Raw genomic sequence first — 27,105 nt, 5'->3', positions numbered from 1 at the left:
AGCAGCGCTATCAACAATAGCCAAATCATGGATTGTGGAATGTTAAATAGGATTACAAGAAATCTTAAATGGAGTAGAACATGAATTTCCTCTAATCCAACTGTGGACTTCAAGAAACAATTCAGCACTAAAAAAAAAAAAATGATAAGATTTTTTGTTTCTGGCATCTGGACTCTATGCCACCTTCTTCAGAGTAAGAGTTAATCAACCTGGTGTTATGCATCATGACATCTAGCTCCTAAGTTATCCTGTGTGCACAGCAGGAAATAACTGGGGGAAATTTTTCTTTCAGGGCCTTTCTGAGGCATCATTAACGAATCCTAATTTGACATCGACTCAACACCCGCCACGACTGCCTCTTCTACCCTGTAATTGCAGATCTTCATTTACACTTATTTTTTTAGAGGTTCTTCTCCTGTTTTTGTACCTCCAAACCTGGCACTCCATCCCCCTGTTGTAAAACACTCCCTAAACCCACAACTGGTCTAATAACGCATGACCCTTCATGTTTAGATAACGAACATTCCCATCAGTTTATCCAAAAGAGGCCTCAAAATGAAATTTTCAGCAACGAGTGCCAGAGTAAGGCGGATGCCAGCTGTTCAGGACCTCTGCTTACATTGTCCAAAACTCTTAGTGGAACAGGTTATGGGTGCCATCTAATTCCTGTTTTCTCATGTAAAGCCTTATAAAACCAGACCAATGTAAACTTTCAAGGCCATACAGAAGAAACTAACATCTTTCCAGGCACCAACCTATGTCAGATCACTTTGAACACACAAGTCCCGTGGCATTCTGAGAAAAGCAAGCTACCTATCTCCTGACATCACCAGGTACGGTCAACTGATGTTTGCCAGAGCTATTCCTTCCAAGTATATAGCACAACATTTCGGGTGGCTTAAGTAAACTTTCTAAGGCATGTTGGTTTGGAGAAGGTGATGGTAGGGAGTTTCAGCGGTGTAGCGGTCTGTAATTTTGAACACAACTTCTAAAGTTTATCACTTGCACATGTATTGGTTTTAAAGAATACCCTAACAGTCACCTGCCCAGGCAGCCCCATCATGATTTACTTGTGCCCCAACCTACCTCACTACCTGGACTCCTTTCTCAATCCCATCCCACATACCAGTTATAAATTCACCATTGCCCTATCAACGCTTCCTTATTCACATTATTTAAAACTGTTTCTCCCAAGAGGGAGGGAGCCAAACTGTAAGAGACTCTTAAAAACTGAGAACAAGCTGAGGGTTGATGGGGGGTGGGAGGGAGAGAAGGGTGGATGACAGGTATTGAGGGCACCTGTTGGGATGAGCACTGAGTGTTGTATGGAAACCAATTTGACAATAAATTTCATATTTAAATTTTTTTTTAACGTTTATTTATTTTTGAGACAGAGAGAGACAGAGCATGAATGGGGGAGGGTCAGAGAGAGGGAGACACAGAATTGAAACAGGCTCCGGGCTCTGAGCTGTCAGCACAGGGGCCCGATGCGGGGCTCGAACTCACAGACCGCGAGATCGTGACCTGAGCCGAAGTCGGCGCTCAACCGACTGAGCCACCCAGGCGCCCCTAAATTTCATATTTAAAAAAAACAACTGTTTCCCCCAATTTCCACCCAGGTCTCCTGACATGCATGTACCTATATTTCCTATAGGAGAGTTTCAACTATGCCCATAGCAGATGTATGGAAACCTCCAAACACTTGGCCAAGTTTCATGAAGATAACTCAAGGTAACATACAATTCTTTCACTAGGAACCATGTCAATATGTTGTATTCTGGGCACCCGGTTAGTCAGCCTGGTCAGGCATCCAGACTGCTGCCACATTAAAAATGCCTGGGGATTAGTTTCTACTCACACCACTTTCTGGAGATGACAGGTGACACGGGTTATTTGCTCACAAAGAATCCTCACGGAGGAGGAACTCAAGAAGCTTTGGCTCACATCCAAGAAGCACAGGCTCTTGTTTGATGAACACCGAGCAGAGATCCGCCCAGAGCTGGAGAGAGAGATGGTCATACTGTGACCTAGAAGGAAGGGACGGACAAGAGCATCTGTTTAAAATCATGTATGGCAGCACTTTCAACAATAGCCAAATTATGGAAAGAGCCCACATTGTCCATCAACCGACAAATGGATACAGAAGATGTGGTTTATATGTACAATGGAATACTACCTGGCAATGAGAAAGAATGAAATCTGGCCATTTGCAGCAACGTGGATGGAACTGGAGGGTATTATGCTAAGTGAAATAAGTCAGAAAAATACAGACAGCATATGTTTTCACTCACATGTGGATCTTGAGAAACGTAAGACCATGGGGGAAGGGAAGGGGAAAATAGTTACAAACAGAGAGGGAGGGAGACAAACCGTAAGAGACTTAAATACAGAGAACAAACTGAGGGTTGATGGGAGTGGGGGAGAGGGGAAAGTGGGTGATGGGCATTGAGGCAGGCACCTGTTGGGATGAGCACTGGGTGTTGTATGGAAGCCAATCTGACAATAAATTATATTTGAAAGAAAAAAACAAAGAAAAGCATTTATGGGAAGAGTAGGAACTGGCAGGCTGTACCACAAAGGAAACCACCGACAAAATGAAAAGGCAGCCTATGGAATGGGAGGAAATATTGGCAAATCATATCATCTGATAAGGGGTTAATATCCAAAACATGTAAAGAACACCTACAAGTCAAAAAAAAAAAAAAAAGACTTAAAAATGGGTAGAGGATCTGAAAAGACATTTTTCCAAAGAAGACATTCAGACGCCCAACAGGCACATGAAATGATGCTCAACATCACTCATCATCATGGAAATGCACCTCGCATCTGTCAGAATGGCTGGACTCAAAAGACAATTTAAAAAAAGTGTTGGCGAGGATATGGAGAAAAGGGAATCCTCTCGCCCTATTGGTGGGAACGTAAATTGGCACAACCACCATGGAAAATGTCTGGAGGTTCCTCAAAACCTTAAAAATAGAACTACACTATGATCCAGGAATCCTATTTCTGGCTATTTTGCCAGAGAGAATGAAATCACTATCTTGAAAAGATATCTGCCCTCCCACGTTCATGGCACCATTATTTACAATACTCAAAATAGGGAAGCAACCTAAGTGTCCACTGATGGATGAATGGATAAAGAAAATGTGTGTGTATGCGACAGAATATTATGCAGCCACAAAAAAAAAAAAAAGAAATTTTGCCATTTGTGACAACATGGATGGATCTCGGGAGCATTACGCTAAGTGAAGTAAGCCTGGCAAGGCAGAAAGACAAATACTGAATGGTCTCACTTATACATGGAACCCAAAAGAAACAAACACGAACTCATAGAACAGATTGGTGGTTGCCAGAGGCAGGATGTGGATAAAATGGGTCAAAGTGGTCAACAAGTACAAACTTCCAGACAGAAGTCCTGAGGGTGTGATGTATGGTATGGCGGCTCTAGTTTGAGAAAAAGAGAATCATTGGGGCGCCTGGGTGGCTCAGTTGGGTGAGCGTCCGACTTGGGCTCAGGTCATGATCTCCCAGTTCCTGGGTTCGAGACCCATGTGGGGCTCTGCGATGGCAGCTCAGAGCCTGGAGCCTGCTTCGGATTGTGTGTATCTCTCTCTCTGCCCCCCTCCCCACTCACAGTGTCTCACGGTCTCAAAAATAACCATTAAAATTTTTAATTAAAAATTTTTTAAAAACAATTGTTAAGGAAAAAATTGTTAACGAAATATCCAGATGGTCTAGGGATACCCTGAACCTGGTCCCATTAACACTAAGGTTCCATTCCTAACCTGAACATCACGGCCTGCACCTTGAGTGGCAAGCTGGCAGGAGGAATTGTGGCCAGAAGCCCGTTCTGACCCTCAGCCACACGGAGCGGGAATCCGGCCCCGTTCCGGGTGCCGCAGGGTGGGAGGCTGAGGGCGGGGGCAATTCACAAAGTGAACCGTGAGGCTCCTTACCCGGCAGCCTGGGCCTCGGACCCCGACGCGGTGTCGTCGTCCAGGAACACGCCCTTTTCCACCCGCAGACACAGTTTCTGCAGCCGTTCGCCATGCTTGAGGCAGAAGGACGCGTGCGCGAGGTCCGTGGGGTCTTTCAAGTGCAGGGACACTTCCGTGACCTGGGCCACGGCTTCCTTCACCAGCGGTTCGTCCTGCGATTCGTAGAGACGGCACAAGGTCTCCCTCGTGTCCGTCACCGACGAGAAGGGGCCGTTCTCGGGGGACCTCACGGTGCACGCCAGCAGCTCGCGCTTGAGCTCCGTGGACACCGGGCAGCCGAAGGCGGCCCCCAGCTCCCTGACCCTGTCTTCGTTGGCGAGGCCGAACAAGAAGCGCCCCACGTGGGCCAGGTGGGGGTTCCGCCGCCCTTCCTCCTTGGAGAGCAGCCTCCGCACCCCGCGAGCGCTCCAGCCGGGGCCGCCCTCGCCGCCGCCCAGGACGTAGAGCGCGGCCGCCAGGAGGCGCTGCAGGCTCCGGTGCAGGAAGCGGTAGCAGCCCGCGCACTCGCCGCTCTCCTGCAGGAGGCTCGGGTCCGCGAAGGGGCGCAGGTCGGCCTCGCGCACGCCCAGTCTGCGCAGGTCCCGGGGCTCAAACAGCGAGGTCTGCGCCCACACGCCCTCGGCCGCCAGGAGGCACAGGGCGCGCAGCGGGGCCCGGGGGCGCGGGCGCGGGCGCGGGCGCGAACCGGCTGCACAGGAAGCGCAGCAGCAGCGACGTGGCGGTGCGGCACGTGCGGCCCGGGTCGTCGCCCTCGTCCGCGGGCAGCCGCAGGCAGGCGCGCCCAGCATCCAGCACCCGGCGGGCGCCGAGCCCAGGCGGAGCAGCGCCGCGTTGCTTCTCATCAGCTGCCAAGCCAAGCGCGCCGCGCCTGAGCCTCGCCTCCCGGCTGTCGCCGCAGATACGCCTTGCGCTCCGGCTCCGAGAGCCCCTCGACCTCCACCAGGAGCGGCTGCTCCACCACCAGCCGCAGCTCCCCCAGGGCCTCGGGCCGCGTGGTCACCAGGAGCGTGGCCGCGGGGAGCAGCCTCCTCTTGAGCAGGCCCCCCCAGGAGCACGGGCGCCGGCCGCCGCGCGCCCCCGTCGCCGCCCAGGTCGCGCGCCAGCGCCGCGGCGGGCACGCGCAGCTCCTCGAAAGCGTCGATGACCAGCAGGAGCGTCCGCGCCCGCGCGAGCAGCAGCGGAAGGGCCCGGCGCGGGCCCGGGGCGCTGTCGGCCAGCAGCTCCGCCAAGGTGCACGGCCCCCTGCGGCTGAGCGCCTTGCAGCTGAGGTAGAGGGCGGCGGGGCGGGCGCGGGCCTGGCCGGCCTGCGTCCAGTCCAGCATGCACTTCTTGGCCAGCGTGGTCTTCCCGACGCCCGCGGCACCGTGCAGCACCACCGTCCGTGGCATTAGCTCTGTGGACGTCCTGGCGTTCAAGAGGGATAGGAACCCTTGGCTTCTCTGGGTCACATGGTCGTGAACGTCGTCGTCATCTCCTGGCCAAGGAGTGTCCTTCTGGATGGAGGATTTCTCCATCGCGTTCCTGTCTCGCTCCTCTACACCTGTAAGGCTACGCGACGAGACAACGTTGGGGTGCCAGGGATTCAACTCAACTTGAAAACACAGTTTGTAAAGGACCAGAAATGAGGACTATCAAGAACAGGCGAGTTACCTTCCGCTACCAGACAGTATTGACCCTCTGGCTCTTGTAACCTGCCAGCCCCCCATCCCTTTTTTTATGTTTATTTTTTTTGAATGTTTATTTACTTTTGAGAGAGAGAGTGCACACAAGTGAGCAGGAAAGGGGCAGAGAGCAAGGGAGACACAGAATCGGAAGCAGTCTCCAGGCTCGGAGCTGTCAGCACAGAGCCTGATGTGGGGCTCGAACACATGAACCGTGAGATCATGACCTGAGCGGAAGTCGAATGCTTAACTGACTGAGTCACCTCGGTGCCCCTAGAAGAATTTTTTTAATGTTTTTATTTATTTTGGAGACAGAGAGAGAGACAGAGCATGAGCAGGGGAGGGGCAGAGAGAGAGGGAGACGCAGAATCCGAAGCAGGCTCCATGCTCTGAGCTGTCCGCACAAAGCCCAACATGGGGCTTGAACCCATGAACCGTGAGATCATGACCTGAGCTGAGCTGAAGTCAGACGCTTAACCAACTGAGCCACCCAAGTGCCCCATCCCAGGGCCCAATTTAAGGTGTCATTCACTTGATTCACCCTTGTGCTGACCCTGGCAAAGACTTACTACAAACTAGAGCAGATGATAGGAAACTGGTAGAAGGTAAACAAAGGACCCAGGAGACGAACCACGAGCTCACTGGTGACTCACAAGGTCAACATCTTACAGTGCAGAGCAGTAGGGAAAGACCAGTCTTCCATAAACGGTGCTGCATCAATTAGATAGCCACATAAAAAGTAAACTCGGATCCCTACATCACAGCACACAACTAATTTGAGATCAATTATAATCTCAATTGTGAACAGCAAGTCCATAAAGCTCATAAGAAGAAAAATAAAAACTGTCCCCACTGGGGAGAAGATATTTGCCAATGACATCTCAGATCAAGGGTTAGTATCCAAAATCTATAGAGAACTTCTCAAATTCAGTACCCAAAAAACAAATAATCCAGTGAAGAAATGGGCAAAAGACGAATAGACACTTTTCCAAAGAAGACATCCAGATGGCCAACAGGCACATGAAAAGATGCTCAACGTCACTCCTCATCAGGGAAATACAAATCAAAACCACACTGAGGTATCACTTCATGCCGGTCAGAGTGGCTAAAATGAACAAATCAGGAGACTATAGATGCTGGAGAGGATGTGGAGAAATGGGAACCCTCTTGCACTGTTGGTGGGAATGCAAACTGGTGCAGCCGCTCTGGAGAACAGTGTGGAGGTTCCTCAAAAAATTAAAAATAGATCTACCCTATGACCCGGCAATAGCACTACTAGGAATTTACCCAAGGGATATAGGAGTGCTGATGCATAGGGGCACTTGTACCCCAGTGTTTATAGCAGCACTTTCAACTGTAGCCAAATTATGGAAAGAGCCTAAATGTCCATCAAATGATGAATGGATAAAAAAAACTGGTTTATATATACAATGGAATACTACTTGGCAGTGAGAAAGAATGAAATCTTGCCATTTGCAACAACATGGATGGAACTGGAGGATATAATGCTAAGTGAAGTAAGTCATACAGAGAAAGATACCATATGTTTTCACTCTTATGTGGATCCTGAGAAACTTAACAGAAGACCATGGGGGAGAGGAAGGGGAGAGGGAAGAGAGGGAGGGAGGCAAACCATAAGAGACTCTTAAAATCTGAAAATAAACTGAGGGTTAGTGGGGGGTGGGAAAGAAGGGAAAGTGGGTGATGGGCATTGAGGAGATAACCTGTTGGGATGAGCACTAGGTGTTGTATGGAAACCAATTTGACAATAAATTTCATATAAAAAAAAAGACATCCAGATGGCTAACAGACATGAAAAAATGCTCAACATCATTCATCATCAGGGAAATAGAAATCAAAACCACAATGAGATCCCACCTCACACCTGTCAGAATGGCTAACATTAACAACTCAGGCAACAACAGATGTTGGCAAGGATGTGGAGAAAGGATCTCTTTTGCGCTGCTGGTGGGAATGCAAGCTGGTGCAGCCACTCTGCAAAACAGTATGGAGGTTCCTCAAAAAATTAAAAATAGAACTACCCTACGACCCAGCAATTGCACTACTAGGTATTTAACCACGGGATACAGATGTGCTGTTTCGAAGGGACACCTGCACCCCAATGTTTATAGCAGCACTATCAACAACAGCCAAAGTATGGAAAGAGCCCAAATGTCCATCAATGGATGAATGGATAAAGAAGATGTGGTACATATACACAATGGAATATTACTCAAGGATAAAAAAGAATGACATCTTGCCATTTGCAATGATGTGGATGGATTTAGAGTGTATTATGCTAAGTGAAATTAGCCAGTCAGAGAAAGACAAATATCATATGACTTCACTCATATGAGGAATTTAAGATACAAAACAGATGAACTTAAGGGAAACAAAAATAATAACAAAGAGGGAGACAAAACATAAAAGACACTCTTAAATACAGAAAACTGAGGGTTACTGGAGTGGTTGGGGGGGCATGGGCTAAATGGGTAAGGGGCATAAGGGAGGACACTTGTTGGGATGAGCACTGGGTGTTATACATAGGGGATGAATCACTGGAATCTACTCCTAAAATCAGTATAGCACTATCTGCTAACTAACTTGGATGTAAATTAAAAACTAAATAAATACATAAATAAATAAAAATAATGTAAATGAAGGGAAAAATAAAAATTTTTTTTAAATTTTTTTTTAGCGTTTATTTATTTTTGAGACAGAGAGAGACAGAGCATGAACAGGGGAGCGTCACAGAGAGAGGGAGACACAGAATCTGAAACAGGCTCCAGGCTCTGAGCTGTCAGCCCAGAGCCCAACGCGGGGCTCGAACTCACGGACCGCGAGATCGTGACCTGAGCCGAACTCGGACGCTTAACCGACCAAGCCACCCAGGCGCCCCAACTTAAAATTTTTTTTAAAAAATTTATCTGGCACCACAAAAAAAAAAAAAAAAAAAAAAAACAAGGACACAAAACACACACAAAAGCAAACAACAAGAAACACAACTATCTCCACTGCTTGGCAGTAATCAAAATAACGTACTAGCCATAAAGGTAAAAACCGTTAACCTGAATTCGATTTTGAATCAGGACCTTAGGTTCCTCCAAAGAAAGGAAGACAAAAGGCACAGAAGGTAAAAGGGCAGCTGCAAGCTACGAGCTGAGAGCATATGCACTCAAAGTACGGATATTTTGAAATCCCTATTTTCAGAAGGAATGTTAAGGCATGCAAGGAATTCCAGCAAGCATGCACTAAAACAAGGTAACACTTGGTGGAAAGAAATCCGAAGACTGGAAAAGGCACCTCAAAGAAGAGAATGGCCAATAAGCACATTGAAAGGCATTCAACCTCAATAGACCTAAGGGAAATGCAAACGAAGACCCTAATGATAGAGATCGACCCCGCCCCCATCAGAATGGTTAAAATTAAGGAGGTGGGGGGGGGGGGCGGTGGTGGCCTGGGTGGCTCAGTCGGTTAAGCGTCTGATTTTGGCTCAGGTCATGATCTCGCACTCCGTGAGCTCAAGCGGCTCAGAACCTGGAGCCTGAGCTCCAGGTTCTGTATCTCCCTCGGCCTCTGCCCCTCCCCTGCTCGTTCTTGAGCTCTCGAGCTCTCTCAAAAATAAATAAACATTAAAAAAGGGGAGGGCACCTAGGGGGCTCAGTCGGTTGAGCATCCGACTTCAGCTCGGGTCATGACCTCACAGTTCTTGAGTTCAAGCCCCATGTCAGGGTTAAATTGAAAAAAAAAACTTGCATTGCCAAACACAGAGGTTTCTCCTGCAGCCAGCCATACCCATGCATTCCGTGACGAGCAGCTTTACCCCTGGCATTAAATTAGTGCAGACACCTGCAGAAGGGGCATGCACATCCATTCACGGTGCCCGTCCTCATCGTGTCCCCAGACTGTAGCCGTCCAAGAAACCACACAGAAGGAACCCTCAAATTGTATTGATTCAGCCCATGCAAAGTTCCTACTGGGGAAAACTGGTCTAAGGTGGCCTTGGTCAGCAGACTGGTTTTGAATGGAAGTCAGGCGTTGCCGGGCAGAAAAGGGCAGGCATCCGCAGTGTCCAAAGAGCCATCTGGTGAGTGGTGGCTTGGGTGTGTGACGACTAAGTGGATTATTCATATTAATTATGATGGTTAGCGTTGGTTTGTATAAACAGCTAGAAACTTCTGTGTACGTACACACACACATGTAAACACGTTTCTAAAGATTAAGAGGAAGTTAGGGGCACCTGGGCAGCTCAGTCTGTTACGCGTCTGACTTGATTTCAGCTCAGGTCACGCTCTCATGGTTGTCAGTTCAAGCCCTGCGTCATGCTTGGGATTCTCTCTCTCCCTCCACCCACCCCTCTTCCCTGCTGGAGCTCCCTCTCTCCCTTTCTCTTTCTCTCTCTCTCTCTCGCTCGCTCTCTCCCTTTCTTTCTCTCTCTCTCTCTCAAGAAAAAAAAAATAGGAAGTTAGCATAGCTTTTTGCCTTAGAAGTGACAGAATGAAACAAAGGGAAAACTAGGACTGCATTAAATGTTCACGCTATAAATGTAATCCCTGTATCTGGATAATTTCCTTTACACGTTTCTATAATCCCTGTCTTTTGAAGGAGTTATGATAATTAACATCTTAGTATTTCTATCTGTTAGGGACTATTTTAAAAATCACATTTAAGGGTTCCTTGGTGGCTCAGTCAGTTAAGCATCCAACTCTTGATTTCAGCTCAAGATCATGATCTCACAGTTTATGAGTTCAAGTCCTGCATTGGGCTCCATGTGGACAACAGTCTGCTTGAGATTCTCTCCCTCCCTCTCTCTCTCTCTCTCTCTCTTTCTCTTTCTCTTTCTCTCTCTCTCTTTCTCTCTCTCTTTCTTTCTCTCTTTCTCTCTCTCTTTCTTTCTCTCTTTCTCTCTCTCTCTCTCTCTCTCTCTCAAAAATAAATAAACTTAAACGTTTTTAAATCACATTTAAGCCTTGCAACAATCTGATCAGGTAAATTCTATTATCTGTGCTTTTTATGGTGCAGCTGAGGGATAGGGCAGTGGTGCCCCAAGTGTGGTGCTCAGACCAGCAGCATTGTCTGGGAACTTACAGAAAATGCAGATTCTGGGGCCCCATCCCAGACCTACCCATCAGGAAGTCTGGAGATGGGCCCAGGAATCTAGTTTAAGGGCGTCCAGGTGATTATGATAAATGCTAGTTTCAGAACCACCAGCCAAAGGAAGTCAGATCAAGGTCCACAAGAACACACCTGCTGAAGGTGAAACCCAGATCATCATGAGAAGGAGTTTAACTCAAGAACTGGTGTTCTCAGTCACTGATACACTGCCTGAACCACTTAATAAAAACAAATCATCTCTCTACGCCCTCAGGCATTAAATGGGCAACACTAGGGATGAGCCATTTAGTAAGTACATGGAGAAAGGGTAGAACACATCCAATCGTAAATTAGATTAGGCAAATCTAAGTTGTGTTTTGTGTCCCAAAACACAAAGGATTATGAGGGCTCATGATTGGTATGAAATATTTAATATAAAAATATTCAGACTAAAATGCCAAGTCGGAAAGAAGCCCCCAACAACTGTGCTTGAATGTCAAGGTCACAGATGATTTTATCTTTATGGTCTTTTTTTCAATGCTGTCTTTGATCATCATGCCTTTGGGGTTGGGGAGGGTTGTTAAGTTTTTATTTAAATTCCAGTTAAGGGGCGCCTGGGTGGCTCAGTCGGTTAAGCGTCCGACTTCGGCTCAGGTCACGATCTCGCGGTCCGTGAGTTCAAGCCCCGCGTCGGGCTCTGGGCCGATGGCTCAGAGCCTGGAGCCTGCTTCCGATTCTGTGTCTCCCCCTCTCTCTGACCCTCCCCCGTTCATGCTCTGTCTCTCTCTGTCTCAAAAATAAATAAACGTTAAAAAAAAAAAATAAATTCCAGTTAAATGGGTGATGGGCGTTAAGGAGAGCGCTTTTGGGGATGAGCACTGGGTGTCCTATGTGAGAGACCAATCACTGGGCTCTACTCCTGAAGCCAAGACTATACTCTATGTTAACTAACTTGAGTTTAAATTTTTAAAAAATACATTCCAGCCAACATACAATATAATATTAGTTTCAGGTATACACTATAGTGATTCAACACTTCCATCCATCACCCAGTGCTCATCAGGAGGTGTTTGGTTTTGCGGGAAAAGTCTTAGAAGGGGGTCACTGGGTCATAGTCAGGAAAGGAGAACACGCTATATCGGTTACGTTTTTCAGCTAAGATCTGAAGGAAGCCATCTCAGGGAGGTAGCGAGGTTACGACATTAGAAGCCAGACCCAAGAGACACAGGTGTAGAGGACATGGGGACGTGTATGGGTATTTATAGGGACCCAAGTGGGAGAATGGGACCCTCAGTTCCAGCTCTAAGTGCCCACAAGGTGAAGGGCAGGGTGAGGTTCCTTGACAAGCATACCAACGTGAGGGAAGATGAAGTCCGATGGAATTTTAGATGTAGACAGTGCGTTGGGAGGAAAAGATTTGTACCTAAAGACCAAACACACAGAAAAACAGTATGAAACAAGCAGGAAGTCAGCATCCAGTTCTATCCAGAGTGCCGCTTACAGATCAATAGCATAGCTCTCGCGTAGCTGAAAGACCACCAGCTAGCTCTTCAGTTAACACCGAGAACTACTCACTCACTAGACAAGGTAGCCCAGGACAGCAAAACTGTATCAGAGCCATGTGGAAAGCAAGGTGAACACCCAAGCCTGAATGGTGCACAGACGAGGTTAGCTCCAGGGACCACCCAGGCGATGGTGCATAACATCTCGAGGGACAGAGTGGATGCAAACCGCGACAAAGTCAGAGAAGGAGGCAAGAGAGGAATTCCTGGTTTCATACGAATGCGTAAGAACATTTAAGACATGCACATTTAAGAACCCCATGACTGGGGAGTATCGTAAGACTTCTGCTTCCCACAGTGCCCCTGCTCAACTAACGGTGGATAGTAGGTCATTTAATTCCAGTTCCCATTGATATGCTCCAGCTTTGCGTGGAGCCCTGCGATGCCAGAAACACTGAGGCTCCTTTCCTGGGTCATATGCCCTCTCATCAGGGCAGCAGACACACCCTTGGTTCCGTCTTTCTTTCTGGTGTTGCCACTGTGGACAATGGTTGCCTCCACCCAGAAGGAATGCGTATGTGCACAGACGGAGAGAGGCAGCCTTAGAAGAAGGACAGCAAGTGGGTTGGTGGAGGAACCAAATCCCAAAGGTCTCCAGGTAGGGATCCTCAGCCTGGAGTGCAAGCATTTGTTTTAAACAGGGGTCAATGACTTCCGAGGAAGACCAGGCATTGATAAACTTGGAGCTGAGCCTGAATAGCCTGAGGGGCTCTGTCCTTGCAAAGTAAAAAGGAAGGTGCCCTTGGCAAGCAAGCAAGCCGGAGCCTGCAGCCTAGAACTACAGAATTGTTAGATGCAGCCCATATAATTAGCAGTAGCCCTTTCCTTGATGCTCTGTCATTTCAAGTATTGGGGGGGGGGGGTGTGGATTACAAACCCATAAATTCCATGAGCAGACGACTCTCCTTCTGTCTACATGACTGACACCACACCCATTTTTGGGGATCAAGGATACCATCCCATATTACAGATGGAATACGGAGGCTCATAGGCAGGGGTGCCCTGCCACAACACAAGGACACCGCATGTGGGCACGAGGGCACATTTGGGGGTGAGGGAGATGCTCTGACTATGGATTGTGGGGATGGTTGCACAACTCTAAGTCTGCTCAAAAATTGCTCACTTAAAATGGGTGGGTTTTACAGGGTAATTTTCACCTCAGCAGAACACTTTAAAATAACATAAGAAAAACATTATAGATGAAATCGCTGGCAGCTGTCTACTCCAAATCTGTTTTCTCGTACTTAACAGAGATTTCAGCTCGAGGACCTCAATAATCCTTCCAAAAAGCCTCAGGCTGCCCATGTAAGCTTCCAAAGTTCTGTGGTAGAGACTCAAGCAAGCACTGCTGTTGACTTAAATAGGCATGAGAACTGGAATATATCAATGACACTGTGGCGAACACAGCACAGTGTATGGACTTGTGGAGTCACCATGGTGTACCCCTGAAAACAGTGCAACACCATGTGTCAATTATACTCAAAAAAAGAAAAACAATACTGTAAATGGGAAGAAACCGAAACCAAAGGAACTGGTACTCACTTCTCTTAGGCTAGGGCTTACCTGCAGCCTGTGGATATTCATTGCAAACAAAATCTCCAAAAAGAATTATTCTGCTGACTCAAGCTCCATGACCAACGGGCGGGACCCTGGGTGGGGGCACGTCTTCCTGCCCAGGGTAGAATGACTCCCACTATGATTACCAGTGGCTGGTTCTCAACCCTTAAAATGAGACTCACACTGGGGCCCCTGGGTGGCTCAGTCGGTTAAGCGTCTGACTTTGGCTCAGGTCATGATCTCGCGATTCATGAGTTCGAGCCCCGCATCGGGCTCTGTGCTGACAGCCTGGAGCCTGTTTCAGATTCTGTGTCTCCCTCTCTCTCTGCCCCTCCCCTGCTCATGCTCTGTCTCTCTCTGTCTCAAAAATAAATAAAAACATTAAAATAAATAAATAAATAAAAAATAAAATGAGACTCACACTGAAATTACCTGGGCCCTATTTCAGGGATCCTAATTGAATTGGTCTGGGGTAGGCTTCAGGCAATCAGGAGCCTTCAGAATCTCACCCAGGAAATTCTAATGCACAGTCTGTGTTCTAGACCATCTGGAATCGGGGTTTTCGACTTCCGCACCGTCAACACTTTGAGATAGACAGTTGTTTACCAAGGGAACCGTCCTGTATGCTGTAGGATGTTTTGGCCTCTGCTCCCTCAATGTCAATAGCGCCTTCCAATTTTGACAACCAGAAATGTCTCCAAACATTGCCAAATGTCCCCCGAGGGGTGCAGTCACCCCTGGTTGAGAATCACTGATGTAGCTGCAATTAGCCACCCCTTGCCATCATACATAGCATATTGAAATCCATCCATAGCCTATGTTAAATAAAATTTATATATCCTAACAGTCAAGCTCATTGGTTCTATGGTTGATGATATTGATTTGTGTTGACATTTAAATGTGAATTCATTTGATTTATTTTGTATTCGATCTCTGGTGTATTAATTTTGACGGATGTACAATTAACATTTCAGTTTGACTGATGTTACTTACAGGATTATAACTGGCTGATCCAGGATTCAAATCAAAAGATAGTGTATAATGAGTGTCAGTGCCTTGAACTATAAAACTAAGAACACTAGCTGGCTAGCTAACTAACCAAATGCATGAAGTGTACAGTTGTTTATTCACACACACACACACACACACACACACACACACACACACCTTTGAGTTCAGAAAAACAACTAGAAAGGCAAATAGTCTCATATGTATCTATTCCTGGAATCATAGGTACCATGCATTGGTCTTTACGTTTTTTCACTTAGTCACCCTATAATTCTTAGGTCTCTAACATCCTCACTTATAAATGAAGACAGTGAGACAGAACTGATAAGCAACATCCCCAAGTCGATGGGCAACAGGGGAGAAAGATAGATTTAAGCAGACTTCTGTTGGAATAAGTGAGTTTTGTGACGGGCAGACACAGACTGCAAAGGTGATTGAGTACGTAAAAGAGGAACTATGTGTCCAGAGCAGTGGGTGAACTGATTAGAAGCCACAATCAAAAAATAATTCAATAGAATGCCCAGTGCCATTAGAACCTATCCGAGCCAGGCCATAAGTCCCTGCCAATGGGCAGGCAGATGAATCTCCTGGACAAGGCAGGACTGTGATCCTCAGAAGGAGAACTAGAACCCACCGTGTAAGTCACCTGATTCCAAGTAGGCTCTCCAAACCCTGCCACTTGCCACAGCATGGGTGGGCTTTGAGGGTCTCATGCTAAGTGAAGCAAGTCAGGCAGAGAAAGACAAACACTGCCAACAAAACCTGTCTGCCTCCTCCTCTGGGTTGGAACGTTCGATTATCTTCTCAGTCCTTAGGGAAGCTCCTTCTCTTCAGCCACAGGCATCTCAAAAATTACAATGTATGCACCATTTTTTTAAAAATTGTCTGATTGTCTGGGCCTAATTGGCCAGGCCCTCATGCTGCTACTGATATATGACAACCAAAGGGAAATCCTAGTGGAAGTAAGAGCTGTTTCTGAAATTGAAGAACTGCGTATGATTCTACCGCTGTCTACAAAGGCCACAGAAGCAAATAAATGAAGAGCTGTTGACACGGGATATATGGACCCGTCCTGGGGACTTTAGCAAGAGATGGCCAAGGTCAAAGGGAATATAAGACTCTGTGTGATGCAGCTGATTATAAACACAGAGGTATTTTAAATAGGTAAAGGCGATCCCTAAATAAATGGTAGCATGAGTTTGGTGCCATAACATCAAGCGTCGCAGCCCCGGCCCTCCAGGGCCCACCTCTGTTCTGAAGGCATAGAACCTTGAGGTAATACAGTGAATAGAAAAGTCACATTGACACAACACGCACGCACACACGCACGCATGTACGCACCCACACAAGCTCAGCCTCTCCTTGCTTATGACACCAGCCTCCACTCAGTAACTCAAGTAAAATCTGGGAGACATCTATCCTTATCTCCCTGTCTTATCAGCCCCAGAACCAACCATTCATTAAATGTGTTGTTTTTAGGGGTGCCTGGGTGGCTCAGGAGGTTAAGCTCTGACTCTTAATTTCAGCTCAGGTCATGATCTCATGGTTCATGAGATGGAGTCCTGCGCCCGGCTCTGCACTGACAGCAAAGAGCCTGCTTGGGGTTCCCTCTCCCTCACTCCCTCTCCTTCTTTGTCTCTCTCTCTCTCTCTCTCTCTCTCTCTCTCTCTCTCTCTCTCTGCCCCTCCTCTCTCTGCCCCTCCCCAACTCATGTGAGCGCATGCAATCTTTCTCTCAAAACAAATACATTAAACCTTAAAAAAAAAATCTGTGGGGGTGCCTGGGTGGCTCAGTTGGTTAAGCGACCAACTTCTGCTCAGGTCATGATCTCGCAGTTTGTGAGTTCGAGCCCCGTGTGGGGCTCTGTGCCAACAGCTCAGAGCCTGGAGCCCGTTTCAGATTCTGTGTCTCCCTCTCTCTCTGCCCCTCCCCTGCTCACACTCTGTGTCTCTCTGTTTCTCAGTAATAAATAAACGTTAAAAAAATTTTTTTTAATCTGTGGTTTTTAGATGGTATCAGCCAAAGCTATCACTATTTTTTTATTTATTGAACTATAATTAATTTACAGTGTTATATTAGTTTCAGATGTACAATATAATTATTGAACAATTCTATACATTACTCAGTACTCATCATGGTAAGTGTGATTTTAATCTCCTTTATCTATTTCACACATCCCACTACACTCCTCCCCTCGGCAATCACCAAATTGTTCTCTGTATTGAAGAATCTATTTTTTCAATTATTTTTTCGTTATTTGTTCATTTTTTTAATGTTTATTTATATCTGAGAGAGAGAGAAAGAACGAGCAAGGGAGGGGCAGAGAGAGACAGAGAGGGAGATAGAGAATCCAAAGCAGGCTCCAGGCTCCAAGCTGTCAGCACAGAGCCCGATGTGGGGTTCGAACCCACAAACTATGAGATCATGACCTGAACCGAAATTGGACGCTTAACTGACTGAGCCACCACCCAGGTGCCCCCATTTTTTTTTATTCCACATATAAGTGAGATCATACGGTATTTGTCTTTCTCTGACTGACTCATTTCACTCACCGTAATGCTGTCTAGCTTCATCCATGTTGTTGCAAATGACAAGATCTCATTATTTTTTGTGACTGGGTAATTTTCCATTGGACATATATACCACATCTTCTTTATCCATTTGTCTATCAGTGGACATTTGGGCTGTTTCCATAATTTGCCTATTGTAAATAATGCTGCAATAAACATAGAGTTCAGAAGATCTCTTTGAATTAGTGTTTTTGTTTTCTTTGGGCAAATACCCAGCAGTGAAATTACTGTATCACATGGTAATTCTATTTTTATTTTTTGTGGAACCATCACACTGTTTTCCAGAGTGGCTATAGCAGTTTACATTCCCACCAACAATGCATGAGTGTTCCTTTTCCTCTGCATTCTCACCAACACTTGTTGTTTCTTGTGTTTTTTATTTTAGCCATTATGACACATATGAGGTGATATCTCATCGTGTTTTTGATTTGCATTTCCCTGATGATAAGTGATGTTGAGCATCATTTCATGTGTCTGTCGACCATCTGGATGTCTTCTTTGGAAAAATGCCTGTTCATGTCTTCTGCCCATTTTTTTTACTGGATTATTTGTTTTTGAGTGTTGACTAAGTTCTTTAAAGATTTTGGATACTAACCCCTAATCATACACGTTGTTGGCAAATATCTTCTCCCATTCAGTAGGTTGTCTTTTTGTTTTATTGATTGTTTTCTTTGCTGTGTGAAAGCTTTTTATCTTGATGAAGTCCCAATAGTTTATTTTGTTTTTGTTTCCCTTGCCTCTGGAGGCATATCTAGAAAGATGTTGCTATAGCCAATGTCAAACAAATTACTGCCTATGTTTTCTTCTAGAAGTTTTTTTTTTAATGTTTATTTTTGACAGAGAGAGAGAAAGAGAGAGAGAGCGCGCGCGCGCGCGCGCGCGCGCGCGCGCGCATGAGCGGGGGAGGGGCAGAGAGCGGGAGACACAGAATCTGAAGCAGGCTCCAGGCTCCAAGCTGTCAGCACAGAGCCCGACGCGGGACGCAACAAACTCACAGACTGCGAGATCATGACCTAAGCCGAAGTCAGACGCTCAACCGACTTAGCCACCCAGGAGCCCCTTCTAGAATTTTTATGATTTCAAGTTGCACATTTAGGTCTTTCATCTATTTTGAATTTATTTTTTGTGTGTGCTGTAAGAAAATGGTCCGGTTTCATTCCTTTGCATGTTGCTATCCAGTTTTCCCAATGCCATTTGTTTAAGAAACTGTCTTTTTCCCATTGGATATTCTTGTCTCTGTCATATATTAATTGACCATGAAAGCAGGGGTTTATCTCTGGGCTCTCTCTCCTGTTCCAATGATCTGTGTGCCTATTTCTGTACCAATACCATACTGTTTTTGTGATACCTCCAGTTTTGTTGTTCTTTTTCAAGATTGCTTTGGCTATTTGGGGTCTTTTGTCATTCCATACAAATTTTTGGATTATTTATCCTAGTTCTATGAAAACTGCTGTTGGTATTTTGATAGGGATTTCATTGAATCTGTAGACTGCTTTGAGTAGTATGGACATTTTAATAATAATTCTTCCAACCCATGAGCATGGAGTATCTTTCCATTTGTTCGTGTCATGGAATCTATCACTATTGATTCATTTAAAACAAGTATTCAATAACAGTGCGATGTTTCAGATTCATAGGGCTGATGAATGAGGCTCAAGCCTTATTCCCTAAATCCCGCCACAGGCCAGGTCATATGGGGTTAATGCTGTTTCTACGACAGACCACAATGTGTTCCAGCTTCCGCTGCTGTGATATCCACAACAGGAGCCTTGTTTCACTGCAATCACTCACCACGGCAGTGCCAGCATCAGCACCCTGCAGCCACGAGGGGCATGGGTACTCCATGTCAAAGCCAGCTTATCTGTTCATGTCCAGAACAGTCGATTTCATGGGATGGAGGCTAGGGGAGGACCACCTAGCATTTTCCATTCCCATGGGGGAAAAAGTCATCACCACACCCCAGGAGGAATGCGAAAGTGGACTTGCCTGAATGTGAAATTGGTGTTAGATGCTGGTAAGTATAAATAAACCAGAGATGTGGGAGATTACCATGAAGGGGTGTGTGTCTTCCATGTATCTTTTGCATTGCTCCTGCCTTGTCTCTGTCTCCTGGACCACTACCCTTCTTTATTAAAAAAGAGACTTGACTAAATTTCCAGTTGACTCTGAAGTCAAGGCTTATGAGGCATTTAATGTCATATCTCAGTGATTTACCCTGACAGGTTACCAAAGTAAGAGATTATTCAGCTATGAAAGGATTCGACATCAATGGGTGGATAAAAGACCTTTGTACCCTCTACCTGAGAAGAGATCATACATGTCTAGTTGTCTGAAGAGTATTAGCATCATGTCAAGTGAAGCCATGATTTTGCCATCGTCGTGTTTGGAAAGGAGGTACGGTTAAAAGGTGTGCATTTGGAAACCAACGTGATGGGAAGCAGACTGGTGGCTCTGCACTAGGTCGATTTAGCTAAGCATGAATGAAATTTCCTTGAATTTTCTTACCTCTGTGGTTCTGGGTCAGGGATGACAACAGAAATTGACACAAGACATAGAAGGTGGAAGTGACCCTCAGGTGGTGAGTGTGGGAAGAGCAGTGTCTGTCATGGTGCAGCTCACAGATGTTTTATGGGATCTGCTGGCTAACCCATGGGTGTGAGCCCACCTTCACGCCCACTGGCACCTGCACCAGCACTACTGAAGGTCTATAGTGAAGAGCACCATGCATATCATTGAGGTGGGAGGTGGTGATAGACAAATTGACACTGATTTTCTTGAGGGTTCCAGTGTGCTCATGATCTGCCACACTCCACATGCAGCTTTTCCTGTCAACACCCATCCTGGCTGACCTTCAGTAGCATTAGAGTGATACCAGATCCATCTGCAACCACAACTACATACGTTCTAATTGTTGCCATAAAGCCCTGTGTCCCACATCTCTCTCGGTAGTCCTCGTGTTCTGATGGAATCCTAACTGGAAAAGGCTTAGATCTACTGTATGATCACATGGATGACTACAAAACTGGGGGCAATAATCCAAGCTACCACCATTTTTGTGAGGACTAAATGCAGACCTGCTTCATGTAATCTACCTGTCTAGAATGAAACGAAAACTCCTAAAAGGTTGATTATAAATTATTTGAGGTTTTTTGCAAAGATAGTATCATGGAGGTATAATAGATTAAAAATTTTTTTTTGATGTTTATTCACTTTTGAGAGAGAGAGAGAGAGAGAGAGAGAGAGAGAGAGACAGAGTATGAGTGGAGGAGGGGCAGAGAGAGAGGGAGACACAGAATCCAGAGAAGGCTCTAGGCTCTGAGCTGTCAGCACAGAGCCCGACATGGGGCTTGAACCCACGAGTCGTGAGATCATGACCTGAGCTGAAGTTGGACGCCCAACCAACTGAGCCACCCAGGCACCTCATGGAGAAGATTTTAAATCACCCCTACATATTTGTCTAGGAGAAAAGATGACCTAGCTAGTCAAGGAGGTTCAGTCAGCGAGAACACTCAAGAACAAAGGTGTAACTTAACCTAATGTAAGTATCTTGTTTACATTCAAAATCAACACCCATGGATAGATCAGTGTTGACATTGTGTTGGGAAGATACAGAAGCAGAGTGTGAAGGGGAAATAATGATTATGCTACTGCCTGTCTAGAAAGTTCTTTTGGGGACCATTTACATACCCCATGATAGTAGCTCTTCAGGAACTCATTGCTCCCCCTTTGTATCTTTGTATATATATCTTTGTATATGAAGAAGGGAATGCAGAATTAAGAAGCAAGGGCCATGAGTTCATGGTATCTCAAAGCAGGGCTTTGCCTAGAAATTATTTATTTCTTGTTCTTTATCTTGTGATTTTCTTACCCCTTGAATTGTATAGAAATATATAGAAATATTTAAATGTTGATATGGGATTTGGGAATAGGAAATAGGAATCAGATTAGACTGAGTGTAGTTTGAAGTTCAGATGATTAACGTCTTTGTGATGTCAGGCAATTCTGCAAGTCTCCTCTCCACCAAGGGGGGAAGAGAAAGAGGATATGGATTGTATTTTCTCCCTGTTGGGAGTGGGGTCACTCAAACTTCCTTGGGGTCTGTGTCACTTGCCAGAGAAAAGTCTGTTCCTCATAAGAGCAGCACTGCTGAGGCCAGGGGGTCTCTGGGATGTAGGCGCGTGTCTGTGATTCTTCCCATCCTACTCTATCTTGGTGACTGGGAGAGAAGGGTCAGGGTACAAATGAAGTCTACAGGAGTGAATCAAAATAAATTTACCCCCTTGTGTTTTCTGTCAGGAGGATGTTTGCCAACATCTCATCTCATCTGAGGAATGTGGGGAAATGTTTATCTTTAAACAGGAACGTGTGTGCCTTTCTTCTACATACTGTTTAAATCCACTAACTCACTTAAAATACTCTTCTCCTGGGGCACCTGGGTGGCTCAGTTGGTTGAGCATCTGACTTCGGTTCAGGTCATGATCTCATGGTTCGGTTCGTGAGTTCAAGCCCTACATGGGCTCACTGCTGTCAATGCAGAGCCCTCTTCGGATCCTCTGTCCCTCTATCTCATGGCTCATGCTCTCTCTCTCTCTCAAAAGTAAATAATAAAAGGGGCACCTGGGTGGCACAGTCGGTTAAGTGTCTGACTCTTGATCTCAGCTTAGGTCATGATCTCACGGTTCATGAGTTCCAGCCCTGCATCAGGCTCTGTGCTGATGGCATGGAGCCTGCTTGGGATTCTGTCTCTCTTTCTCTCTGCTCCTCCCCTGCAAAGTAAATAAATAAACTTTAAATAAATACATAAATAAAATACTCTTGTCCTATGAGGCAGGTGCTATTGTTATCACCATCTTACAAATAAGGAAACTGAGACACAGACGTTAGGTAACTCAACTGACTTTGCAGTCTAGAAGGGTTCAAAAGGATGAATGGCCCTCTGTGTACTGTGACCTGGAAGGCAGCTCTTGGGTTGATTCTTATATCTGAGGGTTCATGGCTTACCTCCTCTTACTAAAGGACTCTTGATAGATGTATATCAAGAGGCTCAGAGAAGTAACCAAATGCTGGAAGACCAACCCTTTTGATCCCTTGACCCTCCTCCTTTTTAAAACCAGAGGTCACTTTCCTGTCCTTGGGTCTAGACCTAACCCATATGATGGCCACTAGCCACTTATGGCTATTGAACACCAGAAATGTACATGATCTAAACTGAAATGTGCTACGAGTGTGAAGTGCAGACCAGATTTCAGAGCCTTAGAACAAAATGTTGAATGTAAAATATCCCAATTATTATATCCCAGTAGCCAATTACATTGACTACATGTTGAAATAATATTTTGGATATATTGGAAAATTAATATTGTAAATATTGTAAAAATTAATTTCACCTCATTCTTTTTCCTTGTTTTATTTAAAAAAGCTTTTTTAATGTTTTATTTATATTTAAGAGAGAGAGAGAGAGACAGAATGTGACCAGGCAAGGGGCAGAGAGAGATGGAAACAGAATCGAAGCAGGCTCCCGGCTCTGAGTTGTCAACACAGAGCCTGATGTGGGGCTCGAAGCCACAAACGTTGACATCATGACCTGAGGTGAAGTCAGACGCTTAACTGACTGAGCCACCCAGGTGCCCCTGTTCTTTTTCCTTTTTTAATGTGTCTATTAGAAAATTTAAAATTATAGGGGCGCCTGGGTGGCGCAGTCGGTTAAGCGTCCGACTTCAGCCAGGTCACGATCTCGCGGTCCGTGAGTTCGAGCCCCGCGTCGGGCTCTGGGCTGATGGCTCGGAGCCTGGAGCCTGTTTCCGATTCTGTGTCTCTCTCTCTCTCTCTGCCCCTCCCCCGTTCATGCTCTGTCTCTCTCTGTCCCAAAAATAAATAAAAAAAAAAAAAAGAAAATTTAAAATTATATACATGGCTTATGTGCATGTGTATTATATTATTTATTGTATTAAAATATTTTAACGTATTCTATTTAGTATATCATATATTGGTCTGGAGACTCTTCAGGCTTGAGCAGATAGATGAGAAAGTGAGATGTAGATACATATTTGTTCGAAAACAAAAACTTTGAACTCCAAAATTTTGAAATAATTACATATCTACAAAAATTAACATTGTCAGTGTAAAACTGATGAACTTGGCTATTGATGTACCTCTTGTATTTAACGTGCCACTTGTATTTAACATGAAATGTGGGTAGGTTTTAAAATACCTGGTGTGACAGAAAGGGGCGGCCATTCACAGCTGAAGGCTCTAAGCAGATCTTCTCAAGATTGGCTGCAATTACAATCATCTGGGGATCTTTCAAGAAGCCCGAAGTTTGGGCAGCCCCGATCCGATTCATAAATCAGAATCTCTGGGAACTTGATACTTTGAAATGATGCCCAGGGAGGTGGGTTATGCATGCGGTTGAGATCGAGGAACTCTGGTCTAGGAGAAAATGACACTCACACTGAGGAAATGGCCACCTCTCAGTAACTGGGGTGGATCCAGCAAGTTCTCTGCAATGGGATTGGGTCCCAAGGTCCAATCACAGAGCTCAGGGCAGAAGGAGAAACTCTTTTAATAGGAGGCTTTCTGTACCCGCAGTACTCACCGTGGGAGAGGAGTTCCTGGTGTTGGAAAGGTGAGTAACACCCCTGCCTCCTTACTTTATTCCACTGCTACATCTCTACAATAAAAATTCCTCCTCCCTTTCTTTGAATGTTTGGATGTCACCCCTCTGAAGGGTTATTGAGATTTCAAGTGAAACTCCTCTTTGTGCAAAAGTTTCTCTCTCCTGGGTTGAGTTTCTACAAGTAGCATTCTACAGCCATATCCCCGAGAATATCATGCATGTTTTTATTCATTACACTCTAGATGCTTATCTTACTATTCTCCTGAAATTGATTTTCTTAAGACCTTGTCTGCTAAACGCGAAGGATTTTTTTTTTTTTTGGTCCCTTTCTGACAAGTCCCCGAAATGTCGCTGAATCATTTTTCTATTAAATAGGTCCTCCTACAAATAAAATGCATGCTAATTAGAGACTGAGAGTTCAAGAGGCTCAACAAGAATCCCCCACTGCGTTGCAATGTAAATGCAACCACTGAGTGTTTAGGTATATATATCCTATTTCCATATAAGATTCTCTTCGCTGCTGTAATTTTAAACAAAATCGCAAGTTTAACTTTTCTCTTTTCCACTGTAATTACACAGTGAGTACTGTATAATAGTCACCAGCCTTGAAAACCCATCAGGTGTTGACACACTTTGCTTAATCTATCTGTTGGCTTAAGAGAACACTTTCTTCTGTATTTAACCAGTTGACTTTATTCTTCTGCCTGGTCCTCATTTTATCTGTGTAATTACTGGCAACTTTAGAGTGGCATATACTTGAATCAATTAGCAGAGGAATTGAGATCACAGGTTCTGGGATAAGACTGCTTTGAGTAGAATATTGGTTTCAACACTTCACAGCTGGGTGAGAACTGGCCATCACTTAACCTCTGTAAATTTCCATTCTCCATGTTTTAAAGGATCATTTTACACAATGACCCCGTCCAACTCTTTCAAAGGGACTAAATTATATGTTGAACACCTGACCTGACTAGCATATAAATGGCACTTGGTGGGGCACATTGCCACCATCTCTTTAAAAAAAAAAAAAAAAAAACACATGAAATCTGCTGGTAAATATAACCTGAAGTCAAATTTGAGGAGATCGTAGGGCCAAGAAGGACTCTGCAAACTAAGGTGGGAGGAGGGGGGAGGGAATCAAGGTGTTGAAGATCTTGAGTGAGCAGTGGCTCTCTGCCTTCAGAGGGAGGAAGGTAGATGGGGAGGCAGGATCACAGCTGCCTATTAATATGAGAAGAAACACTGGAAAAATTGTCCTGGCATAAAACTTTAGGCACTCATAAATACCTTAAATACCTTAAAATGTTATGTAGCTTTTCCCTTCCATTTAGGTCTTTGGTCTGTTCTGAGTTAGTTTTTGTACATAATGTGTGACTATTTGTGGGAATCTTCCAAACAGGCAAATCCTTGGGGACAGGGAGCAGACTGGTGGTCACCAGAGGGCTGCAGGGAGGGGCGTTTGGGGAGTGGGGTTTCCTTTTAGGGAGATGAAGATGTCTGGAACTAATCCGAGGTGGTGGTTGCACACTTGAATGTATCAAATGCCACTGAACTGTTCCCTGAAAATGGCTCATGGTTAATTTTATGTTACATAAATTTTACCTTAAGAAAAATGAAATCTATATATACATGCTTACATGAGGGGGAAAAAATGTTGGTCAACAGGATTTGTTTGAAACCCAATACAAACAGAACTACCAGGCGTATGTTGGAGCAGGTTTGGTGCATGTGGAAGCTGGGACGAGTCTCCTGGCTTTGTGGTTTGGGGATGCTTCAGATGACCTTATCCTCACACCACAGTCTGGAGCAAATACAGCTGCTGCAGGCTAACTCCCAGAGGGCCCAGCTTCCCTCTTGCAGGTCGACTGCGGCTTCCTGACCACATGTACCTTCTCCACATGCCTGGCAGGGTCGGGGGACAAAGGTCAAAGGATACTCAGCTGTTTCTGCCACCTTTATATCAAGACAAAAATAACATTCTCAGAAGCCCAACCAAAAATGCTTAAACTAACTTTGTGGGCCAGCAACGTCCCATGACCACCCTTGGCCGAAACGTGGTTTTATGAATGGAGTTGGTGACAAATTAAGAAGCAGGGAGAGTGGGCGTGCACCTCAGGAACACAGTGGAGGGGCTGTTCTTGACCCTAACCCTAGACCCAGCCCCTTCCTCACTGGGAAGGGAATGTGGAAATCCAAGCAGCTGGAAGTGGAAGGAACCCTGTTTAGATGGGTGCCCCTATCCTGGGTATTTGTTGGGTCCTCATTTTCTCTTCATTTCCCTCCCTTATTGCCCAGAAACCACTGATTTCTCTCAAAAGATGTAATTCAGTTCTCCACAACTACACCCAAGTCAAACAACCGTCCCATCAGGGTGATTGACACCCGGGCTTCAGAGCTATTTATAATATCTAGTTCAGAGTCCATGTGGTCATGTGACCTTGAATGGTCTATCTTACCTCTCTGGTGCCTCAGTATCAATATCTGAAATAGGGAGAATATAACACTTGGTGATATCGTAAGGATTAAATGAGCTACGTCTAAAGGGCAGATTGCAGTGCCAGCCACCTTGCAGGGACTACCAACGTGTGACCTGACCCCTCCACCCTCAGGATGAATTCAGAATCCTAAGCCAGGCACTGACAAAGATGGTCTTCTTGACTGAACTGGAGTCAGCATCCTAGGTACTCTTTTCCATTGGGCCTTGTCCTTGGGCTCTCTCCTTGGTCCACTTAGTTCAACTTGAGCCAGAATCCTGCTGGGTCAGCTTAGCAAAAATTCCCCCACCCTTGCTATCTGATCAAATTCCTCCTCAACCAGGTGACATCTGCTCACCCTGGTCTGCCCTCAGCAGGAATCTTGGTGAATGGATCTAACAAGAATGCCCGTAGCCTTGATGTTTCCTCTCGGTGACTGTCCATCCACCGACCCCCACCTCCTTGGATCCACCCGCTTGTCCTTGCTGTGTTTGGAGCTGAGCTCCATCTCTGTCCTCTGCCTCCAAACCCCGGCTGTAGCTGCCTCTCTCCAGTAAAGCCTTCA

The 27,105-nt window shown here is 45.5% G+C and overlaps 1 protein-coding gene across 1 annotated transcript; it reads right to left on the bottom strand.

Moving 5' to 3' along the window:
- Positions 1-1,842: 1,842 nt before the first annotated feature.
- Positions 1,843-27,048, bottom strand: LOC131500102 (NACHT, LRR and PYD domains-containing protein 7-like). Its single transcript, XM_058708842.1, is given in 8 exon segments — positions 1,843-1,972; positions 1,974-2,027; positions 3,957-4,670; positions 4,672-4,778; positions 4,781-4,855; positions 4,858-5,043; positions 5,045-5,546; positions 26,999-27,048. Coding segments are annotated over 8 exon segments (1,806 nt in total). The 3' UTR covers positions 1,843-1,854.
- Between the last annotated feature and the right edge of the window lie 57 nt (positions 27,049-27,105).

The sequence above is a fragment of the Neofelis nebulosa genome, chromosome 17, assembly GCF_028018385.1.
Source record: "Neofelis nebulosa isolate mNeoNeb1 chromosome 17, mNeoNeb1.pri, whole genome shotgun sequence".
NCBI classification, from domain to species: domain Eukaryota; kingdom Metazoa; phylum Chordata; class Mammalia; order Carnivora; family Felidae; genus Neofelis; species Neofelis nebulosa.
The sequence above is the reverse complement of the archived record's forward strand: the minus strand, read 5'-3'. Positions and strand labels throughout refer to the sequence as shown.